The sequence below is a fragment of the Rhineura floridana genome, chromosome 22 (assembly GCF_030035675.1).
Source record: "Rhineura floridana isolate rRhiFlo1 chromosome 22, rRhiFlo1.hap2, whole genome shotgun sequence".
NCBI lineage: Eukaryota > Metazoa > Chordata > Lepidosauria > Squamata > Rhineuridae > Rhineura > Rhineura floridana.
Genome location: NC_084501.1, coordinates 20422695 through 20444619, shown reverse-complemented (window position 1 = coordinate 20444619; position 21925 = coordinate 20422695). Strand labels below are relative to the sequence as shown.

General features: G+C 54.7%; 1 protein-coding gene across 2 annotated transcripts in view; it reads left to right on the top strand.

The window, feature by feature from the left end:
* Nucleotides 1–21925, top strand: part of PEAR1 (platelet endothelial aggregation receptor 1) — a 39166-nt gene that overhangs the window by 2870 nt on the left and 14371 nt on the right. For both annotated transcript variants that reach the window (XM_061606186.1, XM_061606185.1), the window contains exons 2-10: nt 10405–10500; nt 11152–11256; nt 12137–12237; nt 12753–12845; nt 15016–15262; nt 16178–16301; nt 17233–17369; nt 20791–21003; nt 21579–21753. In XM_061606186.1, the coding sequence (XP_061462170.1) occupies nt 10406–10500; nt 11152–11256; nt 12137–12237; nt 12753–12845; nt 15016–15262; nt 16178–16301; nt 17233–17369; nt 20791–21003; nt 21579–21753 (1290 nt within the window). In that variant the 5' untranslated portion in view covers nt 10405. The remainder of the gene's footprint in view (nt 1–10404; nt 10501–11151; nt 11257–12136; nt 12238–12752; nt 12846–15015; nt 15263–16177; nt 16302–17232; nt 17370–20790; nt 21004–21578; nt 21754–21925) is intronic.

Below are 21925 nucleotides of genomic sequence, written 5' to 3'. Positions count from 1 at the left end.
AATAAGTGTTTTAGTAGCCGAGTGCTGGGTAGGGTCAAGGAAGGTCAGATCCTTACTCCGGGTCTTGCTTGTGCTTCCCTTCTCTTCGTGGTTACCTAATTGCTTTGCAAGTATGTACGTTCCTTCTAAATCAACGTGGTGACTCGTTCGTTCATGACATACCACGTAATAATGCCACACTTAGACAGTTTGCGGGAGCCACATAGAAGAAACTATCCCAGGGCATTTTTGTTGTTGGTTGATTTTGAAACCACACACTTAAGGGCACTGCAGAGAAGCCCCAGAACAATGGGAGATGGCCTGTGAATGAGCCCTGAGGGAACAAGAGGGCCACAGCAGACAGGTCCCGACTTCTAGCCCCAGTGGAGGGTGGACTGTCCACACCAGTGGTTCCCAAACTGTGGTCTGTGGCTGAAGGTGGGAGATGGCACAATATTCATTTTGATATTTAATTGTGTTTTTATTGCATCTTTTACTTCTTACAGTGTATTTTGTTGTGTTGCAATTTGATCCTCAGCAATTTTCAAGTGGTCCACGGGGAAGAAAGTTTGGGAAGCAGGGGTCCACTCCCCGGTCCAGGTTGATGAATGCTGGCCAGACTAGCAGGGATGTGGGCTTCCCAGAGAGAAGGAAGGAGCCAGTGAGTGAAGCCGTTTGGGACCAAAGGCTGCTCACCTCTGCAGTTTGTTTGCACAGTTAACACAAGGTGTCCTCAGTGGCCTGGTTGACGCACCCCGCTAAGCCAAACCATGACTTAATGTGGCACACAAGCCCACAGACTCGAGGAGCAGAGATTGTGGCCACTTCACTCCTCCCTGCTGGTTTCGCTGCTGTGCCACACTGAGCTAAGCCATCATTTGAATTAGCATGTGGTCTGAACCCAGGCTCCTCCTCGTGGTGAGGGTTAGGGTTAGGGTGGGCTGCAGCTCAGGGGCTGTTCAGCGTCCGATTACTTCTCCTATCTGCCATGCCAGCAAAGGAAATGCATCACTGTGGGCACTTCCTGACAGGCAAAGATAGGCTGTTTGCCCCCAGCCAGCTGGGTGGGGAGGGGGCTCCAGCTTCCCCAGCAGGATTGGACAGCAGGCGCTTTGCAGCCAGCGGCATTGCTGGCCAGGGTGGGCTTCAGTGTGTCTGCAAACGGGCCAGAACATTCTGTTTAGAGGAGAGCAGCTCCTCGGTCCCAGTTTTCTGAGGCTTTAGCCTGGTGGAAAGGAGGGATGTCCCTTGCCTTGAAGCAGCCGGCCTTCCCAGCCACTTCTCTGTCGCTCCTGCCTCTTCTGCCTCCCTTGCTCCAGCCCCTTTTCCTGCCCCCCACTCCTGGCCTTGAAGAATCGTCAAGGTGGGCTGGATACCTTGCCCAATCCCTGGTTTCTTGAGGGCAGCACCAAGGCCCAGGGACCCCCAGGGCTGGGGGGCACTTTCCTGCTGCCTCTCCGCTCAGCTGCATGGGGAATGCCAGGCTGCTCTGGCCCCATTTGTGGCTGAGAAGGGGGGCTTTCTTTCCTTCCTTACTCTGCCCCAACCAGCACCTGCTGTTGTCACCCCCTTGCCTGCTCTGGTGGTGGGAGATGCCTCCTGCTATCTGTCCTCTTTTTGACCCTGTGGCCTTTCAGGTGATGCCCCCCCCACCTGTGACCGACACTGTCAATTGCTTATCATCCATTTGCTCATTTCCTCTAAACAGGAAAATGGAAAAGGAGCATGATGTGCATTTTGGGTGTAAACAGCCGCTTCCTGTCTGTGGGTGGGTGATGGGGGTAGGAAACAAGTGAGGAGCAGAAAGAGGCAGGCAGTCAGGGTGTGTGTGTGCGCGCATGCGTGCACAGCAGCAGCAGCAGCCAGACCCTGTGGAAGACACTTGGAATCACAGTGAATTCTGAGTTGGAAAGGACCCAGAAGGTCATCTAGTCAGACCCCCTTTTCAGCACAGGAATCTTGGCAGCTTCAGCATCCCAGACAGATGCCCGTGTTCAGTCTCTGCTTAAACGCCTCCAGCAAAGCTTTTACCAGTAGGAATTTTCTCCTGTAATGTTAAGCCGAAATCTGCTTCCCTGCTATTTCCACCTCTTGGTCCTGCCCTCTGGAAAAGTCCTGCCTTGCCTGCTTCCAGCTTTGATTGGAAAGGGCATTCTTGAAGGGCATCTCATGAGCTACAATGTTTTTCATTTGTGTGCATGTGTGTGTGCACGCATGCGCGCCTGAGCCAGTGCTGTAAGACTTTTGTTGGTGGGAGTAATTTTCAAGGGTGGATTGTTAGCACGTTGTAGTTTGCCAGTTATCGTTAGATCCATTCATCCCTGTGGGTCTGCTTTGCATAGGACCTGTGCTTCAGAGGGAATGACCCTCCTGGAAGTGTCTCCAGCGGCTGTTCCCTGTGCGAGCTCACCAGAGTCTGAACTGGTGCTGTAAGACTTTTGGTGGTGGGAGTAATTTTAAGGGACCCTTATCTTGCCAGCCATTTCCCTCCTGGCAGCTCCGTGTCTCACTGTGCAAAGCCAAAGTCTGCCTTGGGGCTGGGAAGGGGCTGTGTCAGTGTTGCGTCATAGGCTAGAGTGGGCTGGCTGGCCCACCCTTGGACTTGATTTGTGGCTCCCTTGCCAGAAAGTCTCGCTGCCACTAGCAGTTTATCTCTTCTGTCTGCTTTCAAGTGGTGTTAACCTTTCCTGAGGATGAGGTGGGCCAGAGGTCAATACCTTTTGCCTTCATTTCGGGATTGGTCCCTTCTGTTTCAGTGAAGCCTCTTAGGGCTTCTTAGCCCTCAGCTTCTGGACTAGGAAAAATCCTTGCCAGGGCTAAACATACGAGTTAGTATCTGTTTGATATAATCTCACTGCGAGAAAACTTCTGCCCGTCTCCAAAGTTAAGCAGGGAAATGGGAACCCACAGATGAAAAGCTGCTAGTGGTTTCAGAAGAAGATTCATCTTTATGCTTAATGCATGACGTTGTGGAAAAGGCACCTTTCCTAGAGTGCCCATCTGCATGTGATCTGCCTGTTCCCATCAGTGTCTTTGGATGTGATTAGCAAACACAGTTTCCCTGAAAGTTTGTTACCTAGCAGGCGTTTCCTGGCCATCCTCCTGTGGTTATGATCTGTCCCAAACTCCTTGTTTCCTGTAATGAAGTCACAGCAGCAAATATAAGTGACCTGAATGTGAGGAGCACAGCAAATGCCAGAACAGTCAACAGCAGATGGGGGAGGCAGAAGCAGAGGCTGGGGCAGCCCGGCTGGGAGCCCTCTCACGGGAGCGGAGGAGGAGAGCCAAAGGAGCGTAAGAGGCCGTGGGCTCAGCCCCCCCCTCCGGCATTTGCAGTCAGAAGAGGTCTCAAGTGGACTGGCCACGAAGAGCCCCACCCTGTGCCGGGGACCCCCTGAGAGCCAGTCAGAGATTTGGACCAAAGGCCTAAGGCAGCATTGTGTGCTTTTCACTTCACTGTCTCCTTTCCCTGTCGTCCTTCTGCAATGAAGAGTTGCATCTTGCCGTCTCTCTCTCCCCCCCCCCCCCCGTGGAGCTACAAGGATGGCCAGTCCTGCCCCCCCCCCCCGGTACAGGTACTGACATCAGGTTCTTTGGTCACAGCCTGTAGGGTCTAGAGTCTGAGGCGAGTGGTTCACTTGGCCTCCACGGCAGTGCTTACCAAGGGCAACAACAGCAGCTGTGGCAGGAGTGGCAGTGAGGATGGCAGGAAGAACGGCCCCACAGGCTGTAGGGGTTCCAGAATGTGAGTTCTCTGATGGTCACTTGACTGTAACACTTCAGCAAGTTCCGTTTTGCTGGGGAGCCCTCCGGGTTCCTCCAGGAGAGCAGATGCCAGGCTTTGCTGCTCCGCATGTCTTGGTGTTAGGAAGCATTTCATGCTGTCCACCCCAAATTTACTTCCCGTGGCTGCCTGTAGTCCTCTTTCCTTGGTTACCCTGAGCCACTTTCATGTACCTTCTTTAAGCTAAGTGTGATGACATTCTTGGGCCTCATTGCCACACTTTAAATACTAGGGTTGGCCCTGTGTAATATTAGGAGTCAGAAAAAAGGTCGTTTTATTTATGATGACATTTGGGTGCCCATTTTTTGAGCTTCAAACATATATTGGGTATTTGAAATCTTTTAAATTTGATGATTTCAGGCAATCAGGATTATATTTTCTTTTTTTGCCAGTCTCAACTAAAACTGAAGTCTGTTAAAATTTAGCTGGCTACCTTGTGCTCTCTTTGCGGCTAGCAGCGCAATTCCTGTGGCTTGGAATTTGTGTCTTCAGCATTAAGAGAAGCGTCATAAAGGCTGCAAGGAGGGGAGCGAGGAGACAGGGGAGGGTGTTCCTCTCTCAGTTTCAGTACAGGAACACTCAACAGTCCTTTCCAGGAAAATGCTGGATCCCAGTTGGCACACACACTTTGAGGAGCCTGGCACAAATGTTGGAGCTTATTTTCATAAGAAGATAAGAACATAAGAAGAGCCTGCTGGATCAGGCCAGTGGCCCATCTAGTCCAGCATCCTGTTCTCACAGTGGCCAACCAGGTGCCTGGGGGAAGCCCGCAAGCAGGACCCGAGTGCAAGAACACTCTCCCCTCCTGAGGCTTCCGGCAACTGGTTTTCAGAAGCATGCTGCCTCTGACTAGGGTGGCACAGCACAGCCATCATGGCTAGTAGCCATTGATAGCCCTGTCCTCCATGAATTTGTCAAATTTTCGCCCACCATTCCACGCAGTGATGAGGAAGGGCCGATGCCGCCAGGCATTCCCTGCCTCTGAGCTGTCCAGGCCTGTCTGCAGTTGAGGATGGCCATGATGGGCTGCCGTGGGGAGCAGATTGTCTGCTCCTGGGAGCCTCCAGAGGCTGGACTCACATGAGGGGACAGCACATTCCCAAGTGGCAAATCCACACAGGCCTCTTGAGATCTGCCTCTGACCCTTAGGGGAAAGTACTATAGGTGCTGTTCAGCTTTTTTCATGTCTAAATCTAGATTGCATGGGTGCATATTTAGAAAGCATCTTCCAAAATGTTGAGGAGATGGCCTGGCCTGCCATGTGATGGCTGCATCATGTTTCCCAAAATGTATTCCAGGAGAGGAGGAGGAATAGTTAAGCAGCACTGTTAGGTTTGCCAGGTCTCTCAACTGGGGCAGCAGGTCAGCTGATTTGTAAGCGTGAGGGATGTCTCTGTGGGCCTTAAAGAAATGTTCTTACTCTAAGATCCACCCTACTCAGAGAAGCCAAATCTTGGCTGCAGATTCTGAGTGTGTGTGTGTGTGTGTATGAGAGAGAGAGAGACTCACTCTTGGCAGGTTGTTTGCTTCCCACACAGAGACGCCTCAGGGATTCAGCCTTAATTCAAGCCAGCTTCTTTTCCCCCTCCATCTCACAATGATCACCGCCACTGCCAGTCAAGAGGCTCGCTCGAGTGGAGGCCCTGCGGACAGTTATTCCCAGAGCAGCAGGTAGTTGTGCCAAGCAGGCAGATGACAGGTGTGCATCACTGCCCTGTGTGGCATCCCCTTTCCACTCTCCTCTGAAATTCCCACAATTTCTCCTTCCAGGTATTGCCTGCCCTTCTCACATTGCAGACTTGGGAGTTGAGCAGATGATTCCATTTGGCATTGCAGAGCCAGGCTATAGGAACAAGGCACAGTTACAGCCTTGCAGGATTTTTATCCTGCATGCGGAGTGGCATTCTGTGTTGTTGAAATTGTGCTGGTTCTTAATTTGTTTAAAGATGGATTTCTATCCCTCTAGGTGCAAGTCATTGTGTGCTTTGTCTGAAGGGAGAAGGGGGTCCTTTCCCCTCCCTGGGGTATCTGGAAGGCAGCTTGTGAGGCAACATTCCCCTCTCTGGAGTGGGGTGCTGGGCTAGTGGAGGTGAAGGCAGATGTAGCCCACCCCCAATTTACTGGAGCAAAGGGTTGTGGAGCTGTGGATTCCTTCCTGTCCCCAGGCCAGAGTGGTGAGAGGAGAGGGCTGGAGGGGGGGCTGTTGGGAGTAGAAGCTGGAGCCAGCCGTGCCCCCTGGAGTGATCATGGTTGTTGTGCCTTTGCTCTGCCCCTTTTCACACCCTCTCTCTTGATAAAAGGCAGGAGGTGCTGGAAAGTGGAACTGCAATTCTCATGACTCTGAAGGGCCTTGGGACACTTTCTGAACTTTTGGAATGACTGTTGCAGAGCAGAGAAGCTGTGTTACAGCAAGTGGCACTCTCTGTCTCTCCCTCTCTGTCTCTCTCTCTGAAGGCGTAGTCCTACCCCACCTCCGTGCTGGGGTGCACCCAGGAAAATAGGAGTCAGGTTGGCTGACGAGAGAAGACCCTGAGGAGGAGCTCTCTGTGGCGCTCACCACTCCAGACCAGCCCCTTTAAGGTTCTGTGGCAGCATTCTAACAGTAGCCCAGCTTTGTTTTTCCCAAGGCCAAGTCTTTGTAGCTCTGTACAAACTGAAGATTTTTGTCAAGTGAAAAAGGGCATGAAGATCTGCAGAGTTGTGTTCTAAGACACACACACCCAAGTAGCCACCGCCCTCCCATAGTTCTCTACACCACACATTGGCCTCCACTCCCTATTCTAGAACTGCTCAGCCCCATAAGTGCCACTGTTCTTAGTGACATTTTGGGGGGGACTGTCCTTTACCAGGAAGATGAATGCTTTTGGTTTTTAGCTGTTGTTGCTTTCTAGAAATGCTAGGATTTTGTTGGCTTAAATTTTTGTAAATTGTGTTGTTTTGATTTGTATTTGGGTTTCTCTATTGGTGTGTAAGCTGCCTTGGGGGCCTTTTTGGCGAAAAGGCAGCCTAGAAATAAACCATAACATAACACTGTTGTTTTAGCAGCTGACCCAGTGACCCAAAGAATAGTAGCCACAACTCTGCATGGAAATCCTGGATGGAAAAGCCTGCTTTGAAAGCATCTTAACAGTCCCCCTCCTTCCGTCCTTTGGGGCAGCCACAGAGGGGTGTGTATGGCTGGGGGGAGATCTCCCTCTGTGCCCACCACCTTCCTCATGATTCAGAGTCACAAGGAGTGCTGTGCTGGTGGCATCAGCAGGAAAGCAGCCCCTGTTTCCCACACAACCTCCAGCTGGTGGAGATGAGGAAACTCCAAGGGTCATTTCCTGTTTCCACTCAGTTGCAGAAGGAACTCCGAGAAAGGCCCATCACAGAGGTTAATGGGGAGGGTTATTTAATTACACTAAAGCACTCTTTGAGGCTGATGTAGTCCAGATGTGCGCCTTGAAAGGGCGAGGCAGAGCTTGGCTCTGGAGCTTTTCGAAAAGGCTCTCCAGGTTGCAGCTGCCCTATTTATTTCCAAACTCAAACCCGCCTCTGCCTTCCAGCCCACAACACTGAGGAGCCCGTGATGCTTTTGGGAAAGGAGACCATTTCCTCATCTTCTCTTCCCCTACTAGGAAGGGACAGAGAGGTGGAAAAAGAGGTTAATACACACATCGAATTCAGATAAAAAGCAAATGTAGCCATTTTGGTCCAGCAGAAGACAATTTCCAGAATTCTCAGGTGGACAATACCTTTACTTCTACATTTTGTTTGGTCCCAAGAAGGCATTGCCCAACTGTGGATGTTGGAGTAGAATTCAGAGCTGCCTTTTCAGCCCTCTATGATGGTCTCGGTGCCTCAAGAGGATGGGGTCATGCCAGCTGGCTTCAGGACCAAGGGGCAGCCCCCTGCCACAAGGGCCTTTTGCCTCCTCTCCTTTAAAAACCCTTTTGCACAGCATCAGCCCTTTGTGTGCTTGTCTCCAGAGCTCCCTTTGTTTGTAGGAGGGTTCCTTGTTGTGCACGCCTGCCCAGGGGGATGCCCCCCCACAACAGCCAAGAGCAGAGGAGGAAAATAACCCCTGCAAGCACCCTGAGGATCTTATCCAGGCTCTGGAAAGGAGGCCTAAGCACCACCAAAGCTTTCCCCACAAGAGGTAACGATGGCCATCAACTGGGATGGCTTAAAAAGAGAATCAGACCGTTTCATGGAGGAGGAGGCTACTGCCAGTGGCTACATACAGCCTGATAGCTGTGTCCTACCACCAAAGTGTAGGTTAAATAAAGTCACCCCATGGTTCCTGGCGCTCAGGAGATGGAACAGGAATTGAATATCTTCCAGCCTTTCTGGAAGTCTTTATCTTCCAGTTGTGGGGCAAGGAGCAGTTGGAAGAGCAGCCCCCCAAAAAGCCTTTGCTGCTGCTGCTGCTGTTGTAGCCACAGGAATCTGGTAGTGAAGACAAGCGTGGGCTGCACACATGGAGGGCGAGTCCCTCCAGGGCCTGCAGACAAGCCCTGCAACGGAGGCTGTTTTGGGTTCCTATCCGAACACCGAGGCGGGTCTTGCTGCAGCCAGCCCGAAGGGCCCAGAAGCTCCAGGGAGTCTCCCACACCTGCCTGCCTCTGGCCTCCTCACGGAGCCTTGCAAGCAAAGGAGGCTTTGTGCCAAGCCCCCCCCCGTGGCGACACACGCACACACACAGTGGTCCCAGGCAGCCCACGAGGAGGGTGGGAAGTGGAGGCGTGATTTGTGTCTCTTGAACAAAAGTGGGGGGAGAGAGGGATCGTCTTTCTGGCCTAATTGGTTCCAGGTGCTTCATGGCTGGGAGCATTTCCAAGGGGTCCTTCCCCATCTCTGTAGTGGGGGAGAAGTTGCTCCTTGTCTCCCTGGGGCGGCCATCGCCCTCCAGTTGTGACCCAAACCAGCAGTCCGCTTGCACCAAGTCTCTCTGGCAGTGTCTTCAGTATTGAGCTCCGGCAGTAACTTGGGGGGGGGGCTTTGATTTTGGGGGAGGAGCTGTCACTCTTGGGAGGAGCAGCACCCGCCTTGTGTGTGGATGGTCCTAGGTGAGATCCCTGGCAGCGACTCCAGGAATTTCATTTCTTATGATAAGGATGACGTTGCGTGGACTCTGCAAAACACTTGTGGGCATCAGCAGCCTGGATTCCACAACAGTCCACCTGCTTGGAAGCAGCCCAAAGCAGCCCTTCCTTGCCATTCCCCAGGGGAGGCCCCCTGCCCAGGAAGGGGTCTGGGGCAGGGCAGGGCACCTGCTGAGGGGACTAGGAAGCATCTCCCTGCGGCCCTCCTGTGCTGGTAGAGCACTGGTTGCTGCTGGCCTAGGAGCTGCATGGGGACTGGAGAAAGCCAGGCAAGGAATGCTTGACGTAAAGGAGTGGATGTGAAGCTACCTTCAGGGCAGGATATAAATCAAATAATAATACCTTCTAAGCCTGCAGAGTTTTTCCTGTGTGTGTAGCTACAGTTGGCCTCAAGGATGTCCCTGAAGAAATGAGATTTTGAGGAGCTGTCCTTGCTCAGCATCACCTGCCCTTCACATACCTCCCATTCTTGCATCCTTGGAGGCAGCCTGGAGAGAGCTGTGGGGAGATGCTTCAGACAAGGCCTTGGTCTGCTTGCTTTCCCCTCTTTTCTTATCAAGGGCTCATTTTGCCATCAGAGTGTTTTGAGGGGCCATCAGCTGAGGTGAGGCAGGGAAATCTTCTCCATTTTGCTCACTTCCTGTTTTCACACGGGACTTCCGGTGTTTATGTCCTAGATGGATGAATGCCATTGGCGGGTGGCATTAATGAAAATCTGGGAAATTATTTCTTTAGAACACTCATTTTTAAAAAATAATAATGAGGGGACAAATTCCAAGATCCTGAAAGATTCATGTGACAACTTCATTCAGTGCTCCCAGACACACACACACACACACATTTGCCAAAGGCTGGCCTTTTGTTTTAGAACAGCCCAGAGCCGGATAAAATGTGCCCCTTGTTTCCTCATGCTTGCCCAGTGGATGTCAGTGGATCCCAGCTCCTTCAGCTTGAAGGTCATGCGGGTCATTTTGGGTGACCCTCAAAATTCCTGCCTCTGGGGCAGGTGTGCAGAAATGTACAAGGAGCACAGAGCCTCTGGCAGCCTCCATCCGTCCGTCCACCCTCTGGCAGCCGGTGTGAGCAACCGCTTGGCCACTAGCAGGCAGGTTGTCTCTCTTGGTATCTTTGTGGAAGGAATATATTTGGCTTTTTCTCAATTGTATGTAGCGTGTGTTACTTTGGCAACAGAGTATCCAGTGCACTTGCAATATTTAGCTCTGATCAGTGACTTAATCAGTCACTCATGCTGAATATAAGATCATTTTGACAGATGACTTTTCCACTTAGAGATGTGGGGCTAGAGAGCTTGGAAAGCTGCGGGACCCGTTCGGGACATGCGGGTCTCTGGGTCTGGAGAGCCAAAGGTGGGCCCCAATGCGCAGCCCAGGCCCACCCCTGATCACCCCTCGCTTCAGAGCCAGGGCTGAGAGTTGTGCTTGTGGCACCATCAGGCTGCCTGTCTTGGATGGTGCTTGGGATAAGGAGGGAGTCTCTGCAGGGCCCCTCTGACTCATCACGACTGCTCTGCCCTCCTTTTCTCTCTTTTCTTAGGATGATCCAGTTCACCATTCTGTTGCTGTGGATGCAACTGGATTGCGGCCTCTTGCTCAGTCCCAGTGACCCCAATGTGTGCAGCTACTGGGAAAGGTAAGAAACTGGGGAGGGGAGGGTTGGGGGTGTTGGGATGGGACAGGAAGTGGGCAGTGATGTGGTTCACGTGGCAGGTGGGTCCGGGTGCACGAATGATCATTACAGCCAAAATGTTTCCTGTGGAGCACTTCATGAGCTCCTCTCGTCTACAGCAATAAAACCCTGTCCAAAGTCAAGCCCAGAACAACCATTTGGGGCTGTAATTGCCCCACAGCAGACAGATGGACGGGAGGCAGCCTGGGACTAATCTTCATTCCAAAGCCACGTCCATGGAAAGCTTTCTTCCTGCCCCTCCGGCAGAGGATTTGGGGCTTCTCTCCCAGCCCCACCATCAGTCGGCTGCAGGAAACTGTCCTGGGATGCCCCCGACTCTCCCCTGAACCCTTCTCTCTGGAGGGGCCCCTCCCGATCTCCTTGCAGGCAGACGACTGCCTTTTTTGCCATCGTAATTGGCTGCATGATAAAGAACTGAACCAAATTAGAGACAAGTTTCCTCTCAAAAGTATAATGTTAACAAAATATGAATTTTGATATGTGTTTATTTAAATGAACTTTGAGGGGATCCATTTATTTATTTTTGTATTGCTTGGGATCCTGTGAACAGCCAAAGCACAAACTGCAACTGTGGTTCCCTTTGCTCACTCCCAGCTTCTCCACTCCCTCCAAAGAGTCCTACGTGCAGCCCTTTTCCCAGGCCTTTGAGGAGCCTTGTGACAGGATGTGGCCCTTCGCAAAGACCTGCACTCGGCAAAAGTAAGGGGCCGTTCTCCTGCTGCATTTACCATTCCTCTGCCAGATCTCTGCACCAGCAGTGGAATGGGTGTCGGCTGATCATCCTGAAGGGTTCCCTGCAGAGCAGAGGGCTTCAGGCCTGCGAAGAGAGCGGGAGGGGCAGAACTGGAACATTTGCAGGGGGAAGGTTTTGTACTTGTTCAGAGGCCTGGGAGGGCGGGCAGAGAGTGTCGTCTAATGGTAATAAAGCCTTTGTGGAGGCTTCCGTTCCTGTGGGACACCCGCCTCCCGCTCCAACCATAGCTGTGAGAGTGGCACAAGGATGCCGCCAGTTCCGTGGCTGCCAGTGCTCCTCTCTGGATCTCATAGTGTAAGCTTCATGCTTCCTACTGCTTCTCATAGCAGTGAGTTCCACAGAGAAACTCTTATTTTTCTGGCATTACAGTTGCTGCACGTGCCCCAGGTGGTCTTGCAGGTCCAGCTGTGGATGGTGCTGGGTCCACGTGGGAGTGGCAGGCACTTTGCAGTTGGGGGTGGCTGCAGAGATTTTGGAGCCAACAGTGCAACCTTCAGAGCAGAGCGGTTGCGTCTCCAACTCTCTCTTTGGCGAAATCTCCCAGAGGGGAGGGACTTGGTGTGCCTAGTCAGGAGGCAGCCCTTCCTCCTTCGTTGCCACCCAGGCACTTGCATTGTGGGAGCTTCTTTCTGCCTCAGCTTTCGTCCAACCCACATCGGGAGCCGTCTTGTCTTATCCTCACAAGTGCAACCACCTTGTGAGGTAGGCGAGGCAAGTGGAGAGAGGCTCCCGAGGGCTTCACGGCCTCAGGCCCTGCCTGGCCAGTGCTGACGCCCACCACCACCTTTCCCAGTGCCCCCCACTGACCCCTTTACTCTTCCACAGGGTGCTGTATAAGGCAGCCTACCGGCAAGGTGTCAAAGTTGACTACAGGAGGCGCCATCGCTGCTGCAAGGGCTATTACGAGAGCAAGGAGCTTTGTGTCCGTAAGTCCCTGCTTTGGCAGCCCTGAGGGACGGCCTGGCCTGGCCATGGAGGCTGCCTCCTTCACCGGACTCCTCCTGCTCTGTACCAGGCAGGAGCCCCTTTGGCCGCACTGCCTCAAGGCAAGCCTTCCCGCTGCTCTGGCAAAGGGGGGATGGCAGTGGCCAGGGAGGGGAGGGGCCAAGCAACAGGGGAGGAGGAAGCTGCGCCCTTGTCTGGGGCCCTCACCTGAGAGGAGGGGGGGATCTCACGGGGTCCTTGCGGGGGTTAGGGTTAGCGATGAGCCTCTTCTCTTCTCTGGCCCCAGACACGTTGGCCTCCCTTTCTGACCCTCCGGCCAGCTTGCCAGTAGGCTTGAGGCTCCTCCTGGGTGAACTCTGTTGGCCCCTATATCCCACCTCCCAGCACCACCTGGGCTCCCAGAGGCCATGTTGCTGACTGCTAAGCAGACCTCTGAGTGGGCAGGATCTGTCCATGACTCTGCTCCTTCTCTCTCACTCTCCCCGCTTGCCTGCAGCTCGTTGTACCCAGGAGTGTGTGCACGGGCGGTGTGTGGCTCCAGACCAGTGCCAGTGCGAACAAGGGTGGAGGGGCACAGACTGCTCCAGTGGTGAGTCGCTTCTCCTGATCCCCACCCCCACCACCCCCAGCCTGCAGCTGCCCTCTAGGCCGCTGGGAGAAGCTGCAACAGAGAGTGCTGGCTGTGCTTCCACAGGCCTCCTCCTGTGTGTCTGGATGGGCTCTGGAAGGCTCATGTCTCTCCTCCGGCCAGCCAGACAAGGGCTCCTCTCCTCCCTTTCTGATGTGCGAAAGAAGAAGCCTTCCTCACCCCTGAAGCAGCTGCTTGCCCTGTGGGGCAAAGCACACAGCCTCTGCATGTTTCCATGTCTTATGCTTTTGTGGTACTTGGTTTCTAGTTGGTGTGAACTGCTGTGAGGAAGGGTATTGCTGTTGCGCTAGCGGGGGCTTCCTGAGGGGGGTTGCCCAAGGAGGTGGATCCTTTTCCACACAGCCCTCAGGATTGTTCAGGCACTGATGATTCCCAGCGTCCTTCAGTGTCAGCAGAGGCTGCATACGCAGCGTACATGTAATGCACTCAGCTTCCCCCAAAGAATCCTGGGAACTGTCGATTATTAAGGCTGCTGGGGATTGTAGCTCTGTGGTGCATAAACTACAGTTCCCAGGATTCTGTAGGGGAAGCCATGAGCTTTAAATGTATGATCCACATACAGTCAGAGAGGGCTGCTCCCATCACTGATCCATTGGGCATTGGAGATGGTCACAAAAAGGCTTGAAATGTGGTGGATGGCACAAGACGTTCCTCTTCTGCTCTTGCGCATGTGCACATGCACACGCACACACAGATTTGCCTGGGCGCTTCTAGGCACCCCGAGGGGCGCATTTGCCTGCTGCATGTGTGGGCTGGGAAGTGGTGCCTCCTCAGTGGCATTCAGGGTGACTTGCTGTAAGCAAAGCAGGCAATGGCTGAGCCAGTCCTCTGCTGTCCCTGCCCGTTCCCCACCACTGCCACCTGGAGCCTGAGGGGTGAGGAGGGCCTCCTCCTCCTCCTCCTCTTGCTGTCTTTCTGTGATGCCCCATCCCCCACTGAAGGTCACAGGGAGGCAGCAGGTTCCCACGCGTTTGATCATCCCTCTGGGCCTGGAGTGTATAGCGGGTCACTGGCTGGGAAATAAACGCTTCTGAGGGAAGGGGGAGGGCTGGGAGCGTTGACTGTCTTCCTAGCTGGGTGCAGCGGGCACTCGAGGAGAGCAGCTGTGATAACTGGCCCTTGCAGAGACTGGCCTGGGCCAAGGATCTGCGTCCCTCAAGCAGCAGCCCCAGGAAATGCTGGTGCCCACCCCACGGTCGGTCCCACCTTACCTGGAAGCTGGAGGCCGGGCCCCTCTGAATGCAAGCAGGGATTGTGCATTGGCTGTCACACCCCTTTTGTCTACACCCCCACCCTCCTCCACGTGTGTCACGGGTGGGCCCATAGCCCAGTGGCAAAGCACCTCCTTTGCCCCTCAAGTTCAACCCTGCGTGGCATCTCCAATTAAAAAGCAGCACAAGGAGAGTGAAGCTGTTGGAGGGGGCCAAAGGGGGCCGTCATCTAGCCACAGGATCCTGCTTTCCCCAGGGGCCAGCCAGGGCCCCCAAAGAGAAACCCACAAGCAGGGCCTGAGGGCAACAGCAGCACCTCTCCCCCCTCCACACAGCAACTGTTTTTCCTCAGCATGTGGGGGCAATATATCACCCCCCGGAGAAGTAGCCTGGAGAGCCCCCAGGGCGGGAGAGGTCCTTCCAAGCCCCCCAGAGAGCCCGACCAGCTGGAGGGGACACAGAGCCCAATCGTGCTAAGCTGCTTCCTGTCCACTCCGCCTGAGTGGTGTGTGCCACGGGCCCTTGCAGATCAGAGGAGCAGCCTGAGATTCTGGGGAAACATCCCAGGAGGCGGAAGGAGAGCCGTTGAAGAAGCTCCCGTCCCTCAAAGTGTGCTCTGTGCAGCCTGCCCCATGCTGAGCTCTTGCAATGCTTCTGCTGCGGGCCGGGCCTCAGGATGGGCAGCAGCTGCCAGAGCCTCAGAGCCCCAGGAGAGTCTTCAAGTGGCCAGTTCAGCCGATGCTGCTGGGGCCACGGGCTGGAGGAGAAGCCACCATTAACGGGTATCATGGGGTGCGTGCCCCACTTTGCATGGTGACCCACGAGTCTGACCATCTTCTGGCCAGCAAAGCTGCCCTGGGATCCGCCCGCCTGCCTGAGCAGCTCTCTCCTCCTTCCAGAGTGCAGCACCCTGTTCTGGGGACCAGATTGTGAGAAGCCCTGCCAGTGTGTGAACGGAGGCAGCTGCGACCCCGTGACTGGGGCCTGCGTTTGCCCGCCAGGCTACGATGGCCCCGTGTGCCAAGCCCCCTGTGCCCCAGGGACCTACGGCCAAGGGTGCCTGCAGGACTGTCGCTGCGAGAATGGCGCTGACTGTGACCGGGTGACGGGGGCCTGCCGGTGCTCCCAGGGATTCAGTGGCGCACAGTGAGTAGCCAGGAGAGGAAGAACAGAAAAGAGGGGGGGATGATGATGGTGACCCCTTGGGCTGGATTGGGCCGTGGCCCTTTTCCTCTTGAGGGTTCATGCCGGTTCTGAACTGGTTAGGGAAAACAGGCTGCTTTGGAAGGGAAGGCCAGTATAAATCAAAAGGGCCGTTTCCAGGCCAGTGTTGGCGAAGTGAGGATCACCTAGTGCAGACGCAGTTCCCAGAATGGTGTTTGAGATGCTGACACTGAAGAGGGCACCCCAAATGGGGGGTATCCAGGCAAGAGGGCGATGGCCACGCCGGGCACAGCATTGAGGCAGCTGTGGAGGATGCTGGGATGCCTTCCTCTTGATCTGGTGGCAACCAGGAGGTGGCATGTATTGAGAAGTAGAGTTTATGACCCAGTTTCCAGTTAGCGGGGGGGAGGGAGCAGGGGAGGCAGGGGAATAGCTGGGCTTCAAGATGCTTCCCTCTTGGGTGGGGGAGGGGAGAAGGGCCACATAGCATTTTCTGTCAAGTAGCCAGATGGCCCAGTTTGCTTGCCTTCCTGTAGCACGTGGTTTGGCTCACTTTCCTGAGTGATCTGTTGAGTTTACAGGCTCCTGAACGTAAGGAGAGCCTGGCTACCAGGATCAGGCCCAAGGGGGCCTACCCAGCCCAGCGTATCCTGTTCTCACAGTGGCCAACCAGATGCCCGTCATGGGAAGCCCGCAAGCAGGACCTGAGCCCAGAGTTGCTCCTTCCCCACTTGTGGCTCCCAGCAGCTGATGTTATTCAGAGGCACTGGGCTTCTGACAGTGGGCAACAGATTCTTGGTGTTGCCTGGGTTGTTGCGGGGCAGGGACCGTGTGTAGAAGAGAGCAGCAGTCAGCCCTGGGCCCTCGATCGACTCCCATTGCTGGCCTCTCTTGCAGCTGTGAGCAGCCCTGCCTCAATGACACCAGTGGGTTCCAGTGCCAGGCCCAGTGCCCCTGCCAGAATGGGGGCATCTGCCACCCCCCCGAGAGCAGCAAGTGCGCCTGCCCCCCTGGATGGATGGTATGTTTGGGAAGGGGGGAGGACAGGGCTCCCAGGCAGCTGGCAGGCAAGGTCCCCGTGTCGTGGCTCAGCCCAGGGCTGGCAACACCCCTCCACGATCTTTGGGACACTTGGAGCAAGGTCTCAGCCTCCCTCTTCTCCCCAAAGGGTGAAATGGAGGGAGGGTGGGTGGGGAGGGTAACCCCCAACCTGAGCACGATGTGCACTGCGCTGAATGCTTGCGTGTTCTGGTTCTGCAAGTAAGGAGAACTAGGGGCTCTGCCTGCTCAGCTGGGTCCAAACCAGAGTGACACCGTTTGCATGGAGTCTTGGTGGCGGGGGGGGGGCACAGCCCCTTAATCTCCTTCCCATGCTGTCTGGAACTCCCCCCCCCCCGCAGCATTGTTGAAAGGAAGGTGAGGAAATTGGGCCCTCTGTCCTTGACCCCCCCCCCTTGTATTTATTAGGGCAATAATGGTGATGTTGAATTCCTAAATGGCTCCTCTGCTTACGAGTGCCAGAGGCAATACCTAGAAAAAAAATCCTTCAGCTCAAAAGCTGCTGCTGCCACCTCCTTGCTTCTCTCAGGCTCTTCAGCCAGGTCACTTGGCAACAGGCTCTTCTGCCTTCATCCCCCACCACCACTGCAAGAGGGTCCTCCAGTAGCCCTTGAGCTGTTCCCACAGGAAGGCTTTGCTTGGCAGGGTTTGGTTTTATGGATGTGGGGGGGGATTCTCTTTTGTGGGGGTGCCTTTGCTGCAGCTTCTTTTACTGAGCCATCTTTCTCTGCTATTCAACTACCCAGCCCCCCCTCAGGTAGGACTTGTATGCGGGGAAGCCAATCCCCCCAGGCTGACGGGGCGGGTCACGGACTGATTCTGGCTGGAGCTCAGCTCCTCCCAGGGTTGTGCTTGGCAGCACGGCAACGAGGGTTGTCTCCCCACTCCCACAGGGTGCCATCTGCTCCACCCGCTGCCCTGAAGGGCGCTTTGGCTCCAGCTGCCAAGGGGAGTGTCGGTGCCACAACGGAGGGCAGTGTGACCGTGACTCTGGGCAGTGTCGCTGTGCACGGGGCTACACCGGAGAGCGGTGAGTAGACTCCAGCAGAGGGGTGGCTGTGGCCAAGTTAGGGTTTGTGTCAAAACCATCTGTTTCACCGTGTTTTAAAATGAGTTCTGTTATGAAATAGTTAATGGAATGCTAGGAGGTGTGGATGAAGTAAGACTGCCAGGTGGGGGGGACGTGTTTGAGTGAGAGTTCAGAGTGAGGTCTGAACAGAAAAGCGGTTTGTTTTGTCAGGGGAGACGGGATTAGATCTTGAAGAGTTAGGGTGTGTTTTGAGGAGGGATATGATTGGGAGGGTGTTGAGGGAGGATTTTATTAAGATTAGCAGGGTAGAGCAGGTAGGGTGCATAGGGACTCTAGCAACACTATTTCTAATATTTAATATCTTGTGAGTAATAAAATTTATTTTGTTTGTTCAAAATCCTGCACGTCAGCGTGGTCACGTACACTACCACAACCGGGTCCAGTTCCATACCTATACCAGTCCTGCTATCAGTGTACACCAGTAGTCACCTTTTGAGGAGGAAGGTGGTGGACTGAAGCTTGTGGTTCAGAGGGTATGTCTGACACAGGCAGAGGTGGAAGTTCCGTAGGGATTTCCTGATCCAAGCGTGGGGTATCAGGAGGTAAATTCTGAAGAACACGGGGGGGGTGTCACAGGGTTGTTTTCTGGGGGCTTCACAGGAAGCTGCCTTCTACTGAATCAAACCACTAGGCTCCATCTAGCTTAATAATGTCTGCACTGACTGGCAGCGATGGCTCTCCCGGGTCTCAGGCAGGGAGCTCTTCCCCAGCCCAACCAAGAGATGCCTTTGGACATTAGGCCTGGGGCTCTCTGCCCAGGAAGCAGCTGCTCTGTACCAGGGAACAGTGTGGTCTTTCACTCAGAGCGCTCTTGGGACCCTTCTGAGTTCCATTTGGGCACCTGGCACTGGTTCCCAGGCAGAGCTGCGGAGGCTGTGCCTGGGGCCAGGCAGTGTCTCCTCCTCCTCCTCCTGGCCAGGCAGGTGCTGGAAAGCAGGTTCTGGCCCTTGAGCCTCTCTGCGAGGAAGGCGGGGAGCTTCTCCAAGAGCCCTGCCAGCAGCCAAGACTGTCCAGTTCCACCAGTGGCAGAACCCTCCGGGCAGCCTTTGGGGACATGGGAAGTGAGATGCCCCTGGGCACAGCGTCAGGGTTACCCACTGCAGCCATTTATCCTTGTGGCCCCCACGGAGACGCTCCTCACGGGGCTGTTGAGCGAATCCTCCCTCCCCTGCATGGCTTAGCATTTGCCTCCACCAAAAGCAACAGCGGCGGTGGCACCAGTTCATAAATATGGTCAGTATTTGCAAAGGAAGTAAGTTACACATTAGGCTCACATTAGGCTTCCTTGGCTCAAAGGAGTGACTGTTTCCCCCTGGATGGGAAAAGGATGCAGCCAGAAGGGGAAGGAAACTCAGCTGTTTTCCAGCTTTTTAAAGTGATGCAGACAATGGGAACGGCAAAAATAAAACAATTCCACAGCAGCTCTTGATGACTTTCCCTTCTTAGGAGCAGGAGGAGGGAGGTGGGAGCTGAGGGCGCACCTGGGTGGCTCTTTATGGTATGTCTGTGAAGGTCCACGAAGGAAGGAGGAGGAGCTGCTGAGGCTGAGCTCCTGGTAATCAAGAGGCCAGGGGCACTCCTCCTCCTCCGGTGGACTCTGCCAGGCCCTCTGTTGTCACTGCTGCTGCCACCACCATCACCTGAAGAGCTTCCACAGGATGGGCACCAGGCATGACTGGTGCTTGGGCACCAGGCATGACTGGTGCTTGGGCACCAGGCATGACTGGTCCTTGGGCACCAGCCTGCCCCGGGCGATGGTGCCATAGCCCACCCACCCAATACAGGGGGCACAGGGCTAATAAGCCAGCCTGCGGGTCCCACCTACCTCTCCCATTCCTGTGAATGACATGTGAGCTGCATACGCATGTCTGCCATCAACCAAGTTGACAGCAGGGGCATCAGCCCCTTAGGGAAGCCCCTGCCGCCATCTTGGTTGATGGCAGACATGCGCACACAACATTCACATCATTCACAGGGACCAAAGTGGTATGTGGGGCTGCAGGCAGCCTTATTGAAGCCCGCACTGGTTGTATTGGGGGGTGCATGGGAGCTCCCTCTCCGCAACCTGCAGCAGGGTCGGGAGCGCACACTGCTGTGGATCGTGGAATGGGAGTGCTACCCTCCCTAACCCTCTGAGCCACAGAGGCCCTCAGCCAGGGCACCACCTGGCCGTTTGGCACTGGCCCTGTGCTCCCCATCCTCGCTTCCTGGTGGTCACACTGAGGGAGACCACTCTGGGCAAAGTGGTGTCCCCATTTTTAAGCTGAGGGTGTTGCCCATCAGCTCCTCCCCCGCCATTCAAGAACGGGCAACTCTCTCCTTTGCACCCCATCTTCCCTGTGCCAGTTTTCTGTCGTCTCATCTGCAATGCTGGAAATATGTGCTGGATTCTTCCAGGCGGGCAATCGAGGAGGCGGCACAGAAGGCCCCTCCAGTAGAAAAAGCAATTCATATTAACGTTAGTTGTGGAAGAACTGGAAACTATGTCCCGAGTCAGTATGAGTTGATTTAAATCATCAAGAGATTTAAATAATTGATTGAAACTGCATTTCCTGTTTTGAAACTGGTACATTTCCTGAAGAGGCGTAGCCTAGTAGATAAGATGTGTTGCTTAGCAACCCAACAGGAGGGTCTAATGTGGGACCTGGCCAGTGGGGGGGGGTAGAGCCCCATGTTGCTCCACTTGCTTTGCAGGCTCAGTCCAGTTAATGAGTCTCAGGGCTCAGAAGGACACAGCGGTGGGGAGGCTTTGTCCAGTCTCAAACCCCAGAGAGCTGCTGCCAGTCAGAGTATTCCAGGGCGAGAGGGACTGATGGTCTCACTCAGGAGAAGGCAGGTTCTATTTCTCTCTCTTTCTGCATTCATGGATACTGAGCAAGACCATGTACAGCAAAGGCTGTGATCCCATGCAGGCTTATTTAGAATTCATACATTCAGACTGTCGGTTTCTGGAAGCCAAGACGCTGTCTGTCTCTGTGAGCTTTGGGAAGACGTCACATGTTTTCCCCCTTTTGAAGCTCGAACCCATGGCGGAGCTCAGGTAGTTGGAGGGCATGAAAGAGGAGCGCAAGCCCACCCCCGCTGCCCCAGTCCCCTGAGTCCTTGCTGTGCTTCTCAGGACTTGCCTGCCTCTGGCTGCAGATTGCCTCCCCCCTCCCCCCAAGAAGCAGCCTTCTGGGTAGTAACTTCAGCATTTCAAAGCCACCAGGTTGGCTTTAACAGACCGGTATTAAATTCAACATCTAATCCTCACTGTAACTGACATTTTATCAAACCAAACTATGCCAAAATGATTTGCTTTCTTTTCTTAAGCAGATCTTTATTTGCCTGCTCAGCGCTCTCTTTCTCTCTTCCCACAAAGATGCCGCGAGGAGTGCCCCATTGGCCAGTATGGGCAGGACTGCAGCCAGGTCTGTGACTGCAGCAACGGGGGCCGCTGCTTCCACATCGATGGGGCCTGCCTGTGCGAAGCAGGCTTCCTCGGCAGCCGCTGCGAGGAGAGGGAGTGCATGCCTGGCCTCTATGGCCTCGCCTGCCACTTGCCCTGCCTCTGCGACCCTCAGCACACCCAGAGGTAGGGCTGCCCACTCTGGCCTTCACCATCTCTCTCCCCCCCCCTCCCTTGGCCATCTGCAAATTTCCCCATGTGGAAGGAGACATGCACTAGAGAGAGCCTGAGCAACTCCTGCCTTTCTGCTCTTTCTGAAATCCTGGAGGGAGGGATATAAAGGTGGTTTTTAGTTTTAAAAAGTCTGTCTTGACTTCTCTGCTCTTCTCCCCCCCCCCCCCCGCAACTACTTTGGAAGCATCTCTCCCCATCTTTGCAAGGAGTCACAGCATGGAGTCAGCCGTGCTCTTTTGCCCTGCCTAGTCTGGCAGTCCTGCTGGCTCTTCCTCTTGTGCTGCTGGTCGCTGAAGGGCTCTGCAGAGATGATTGTGTGGACTGATTTTAACATCCTCTTCCCTGTTGGGCAATGATTTCCCCAGAGGCCCCCGTCCCAAGCGGGCTGAGAGGTGGGCCCCAAGGCTTGTCCGCCTCTGGCCCAAAGGCCGCCTGATGACAGTTGCAGCCTCCAGAGAGCAGGTGTGGCCTCCACAACGTGGTCCTTGCCTTCACCACGCCTGCCGTCTCTGCGCTTGTCTCCCCAGCTGCCACCCGCTCTCCGGGGAATGCACTTGCAAGCCAGGCTGGGCAGGACTTCACTGCAACGAGACCTGCCCTCATGGACATCACGGCGTTGGCTGCCAGGACCCCTGCTTGTGCCTGAATGGGGGGACATGCGACAGTGAAACGGGACTGTGCGCTTGCCTGGCAGGCTACATGGTGAGGGCTTTTCGAGGGGCCAGGAGGTCGGTCGGTTGCTCATTCGCTCACCCTGGCCTCGTTTCTCCTTATGGTGGATCCGCCTGGCACGGAGAGAGAGACCTGGTGATGGGAGCCTGCCGAGGGCTTCTTGCAAGGATTTGGAGGGTGGAAAACAAATCCGATTAATAAA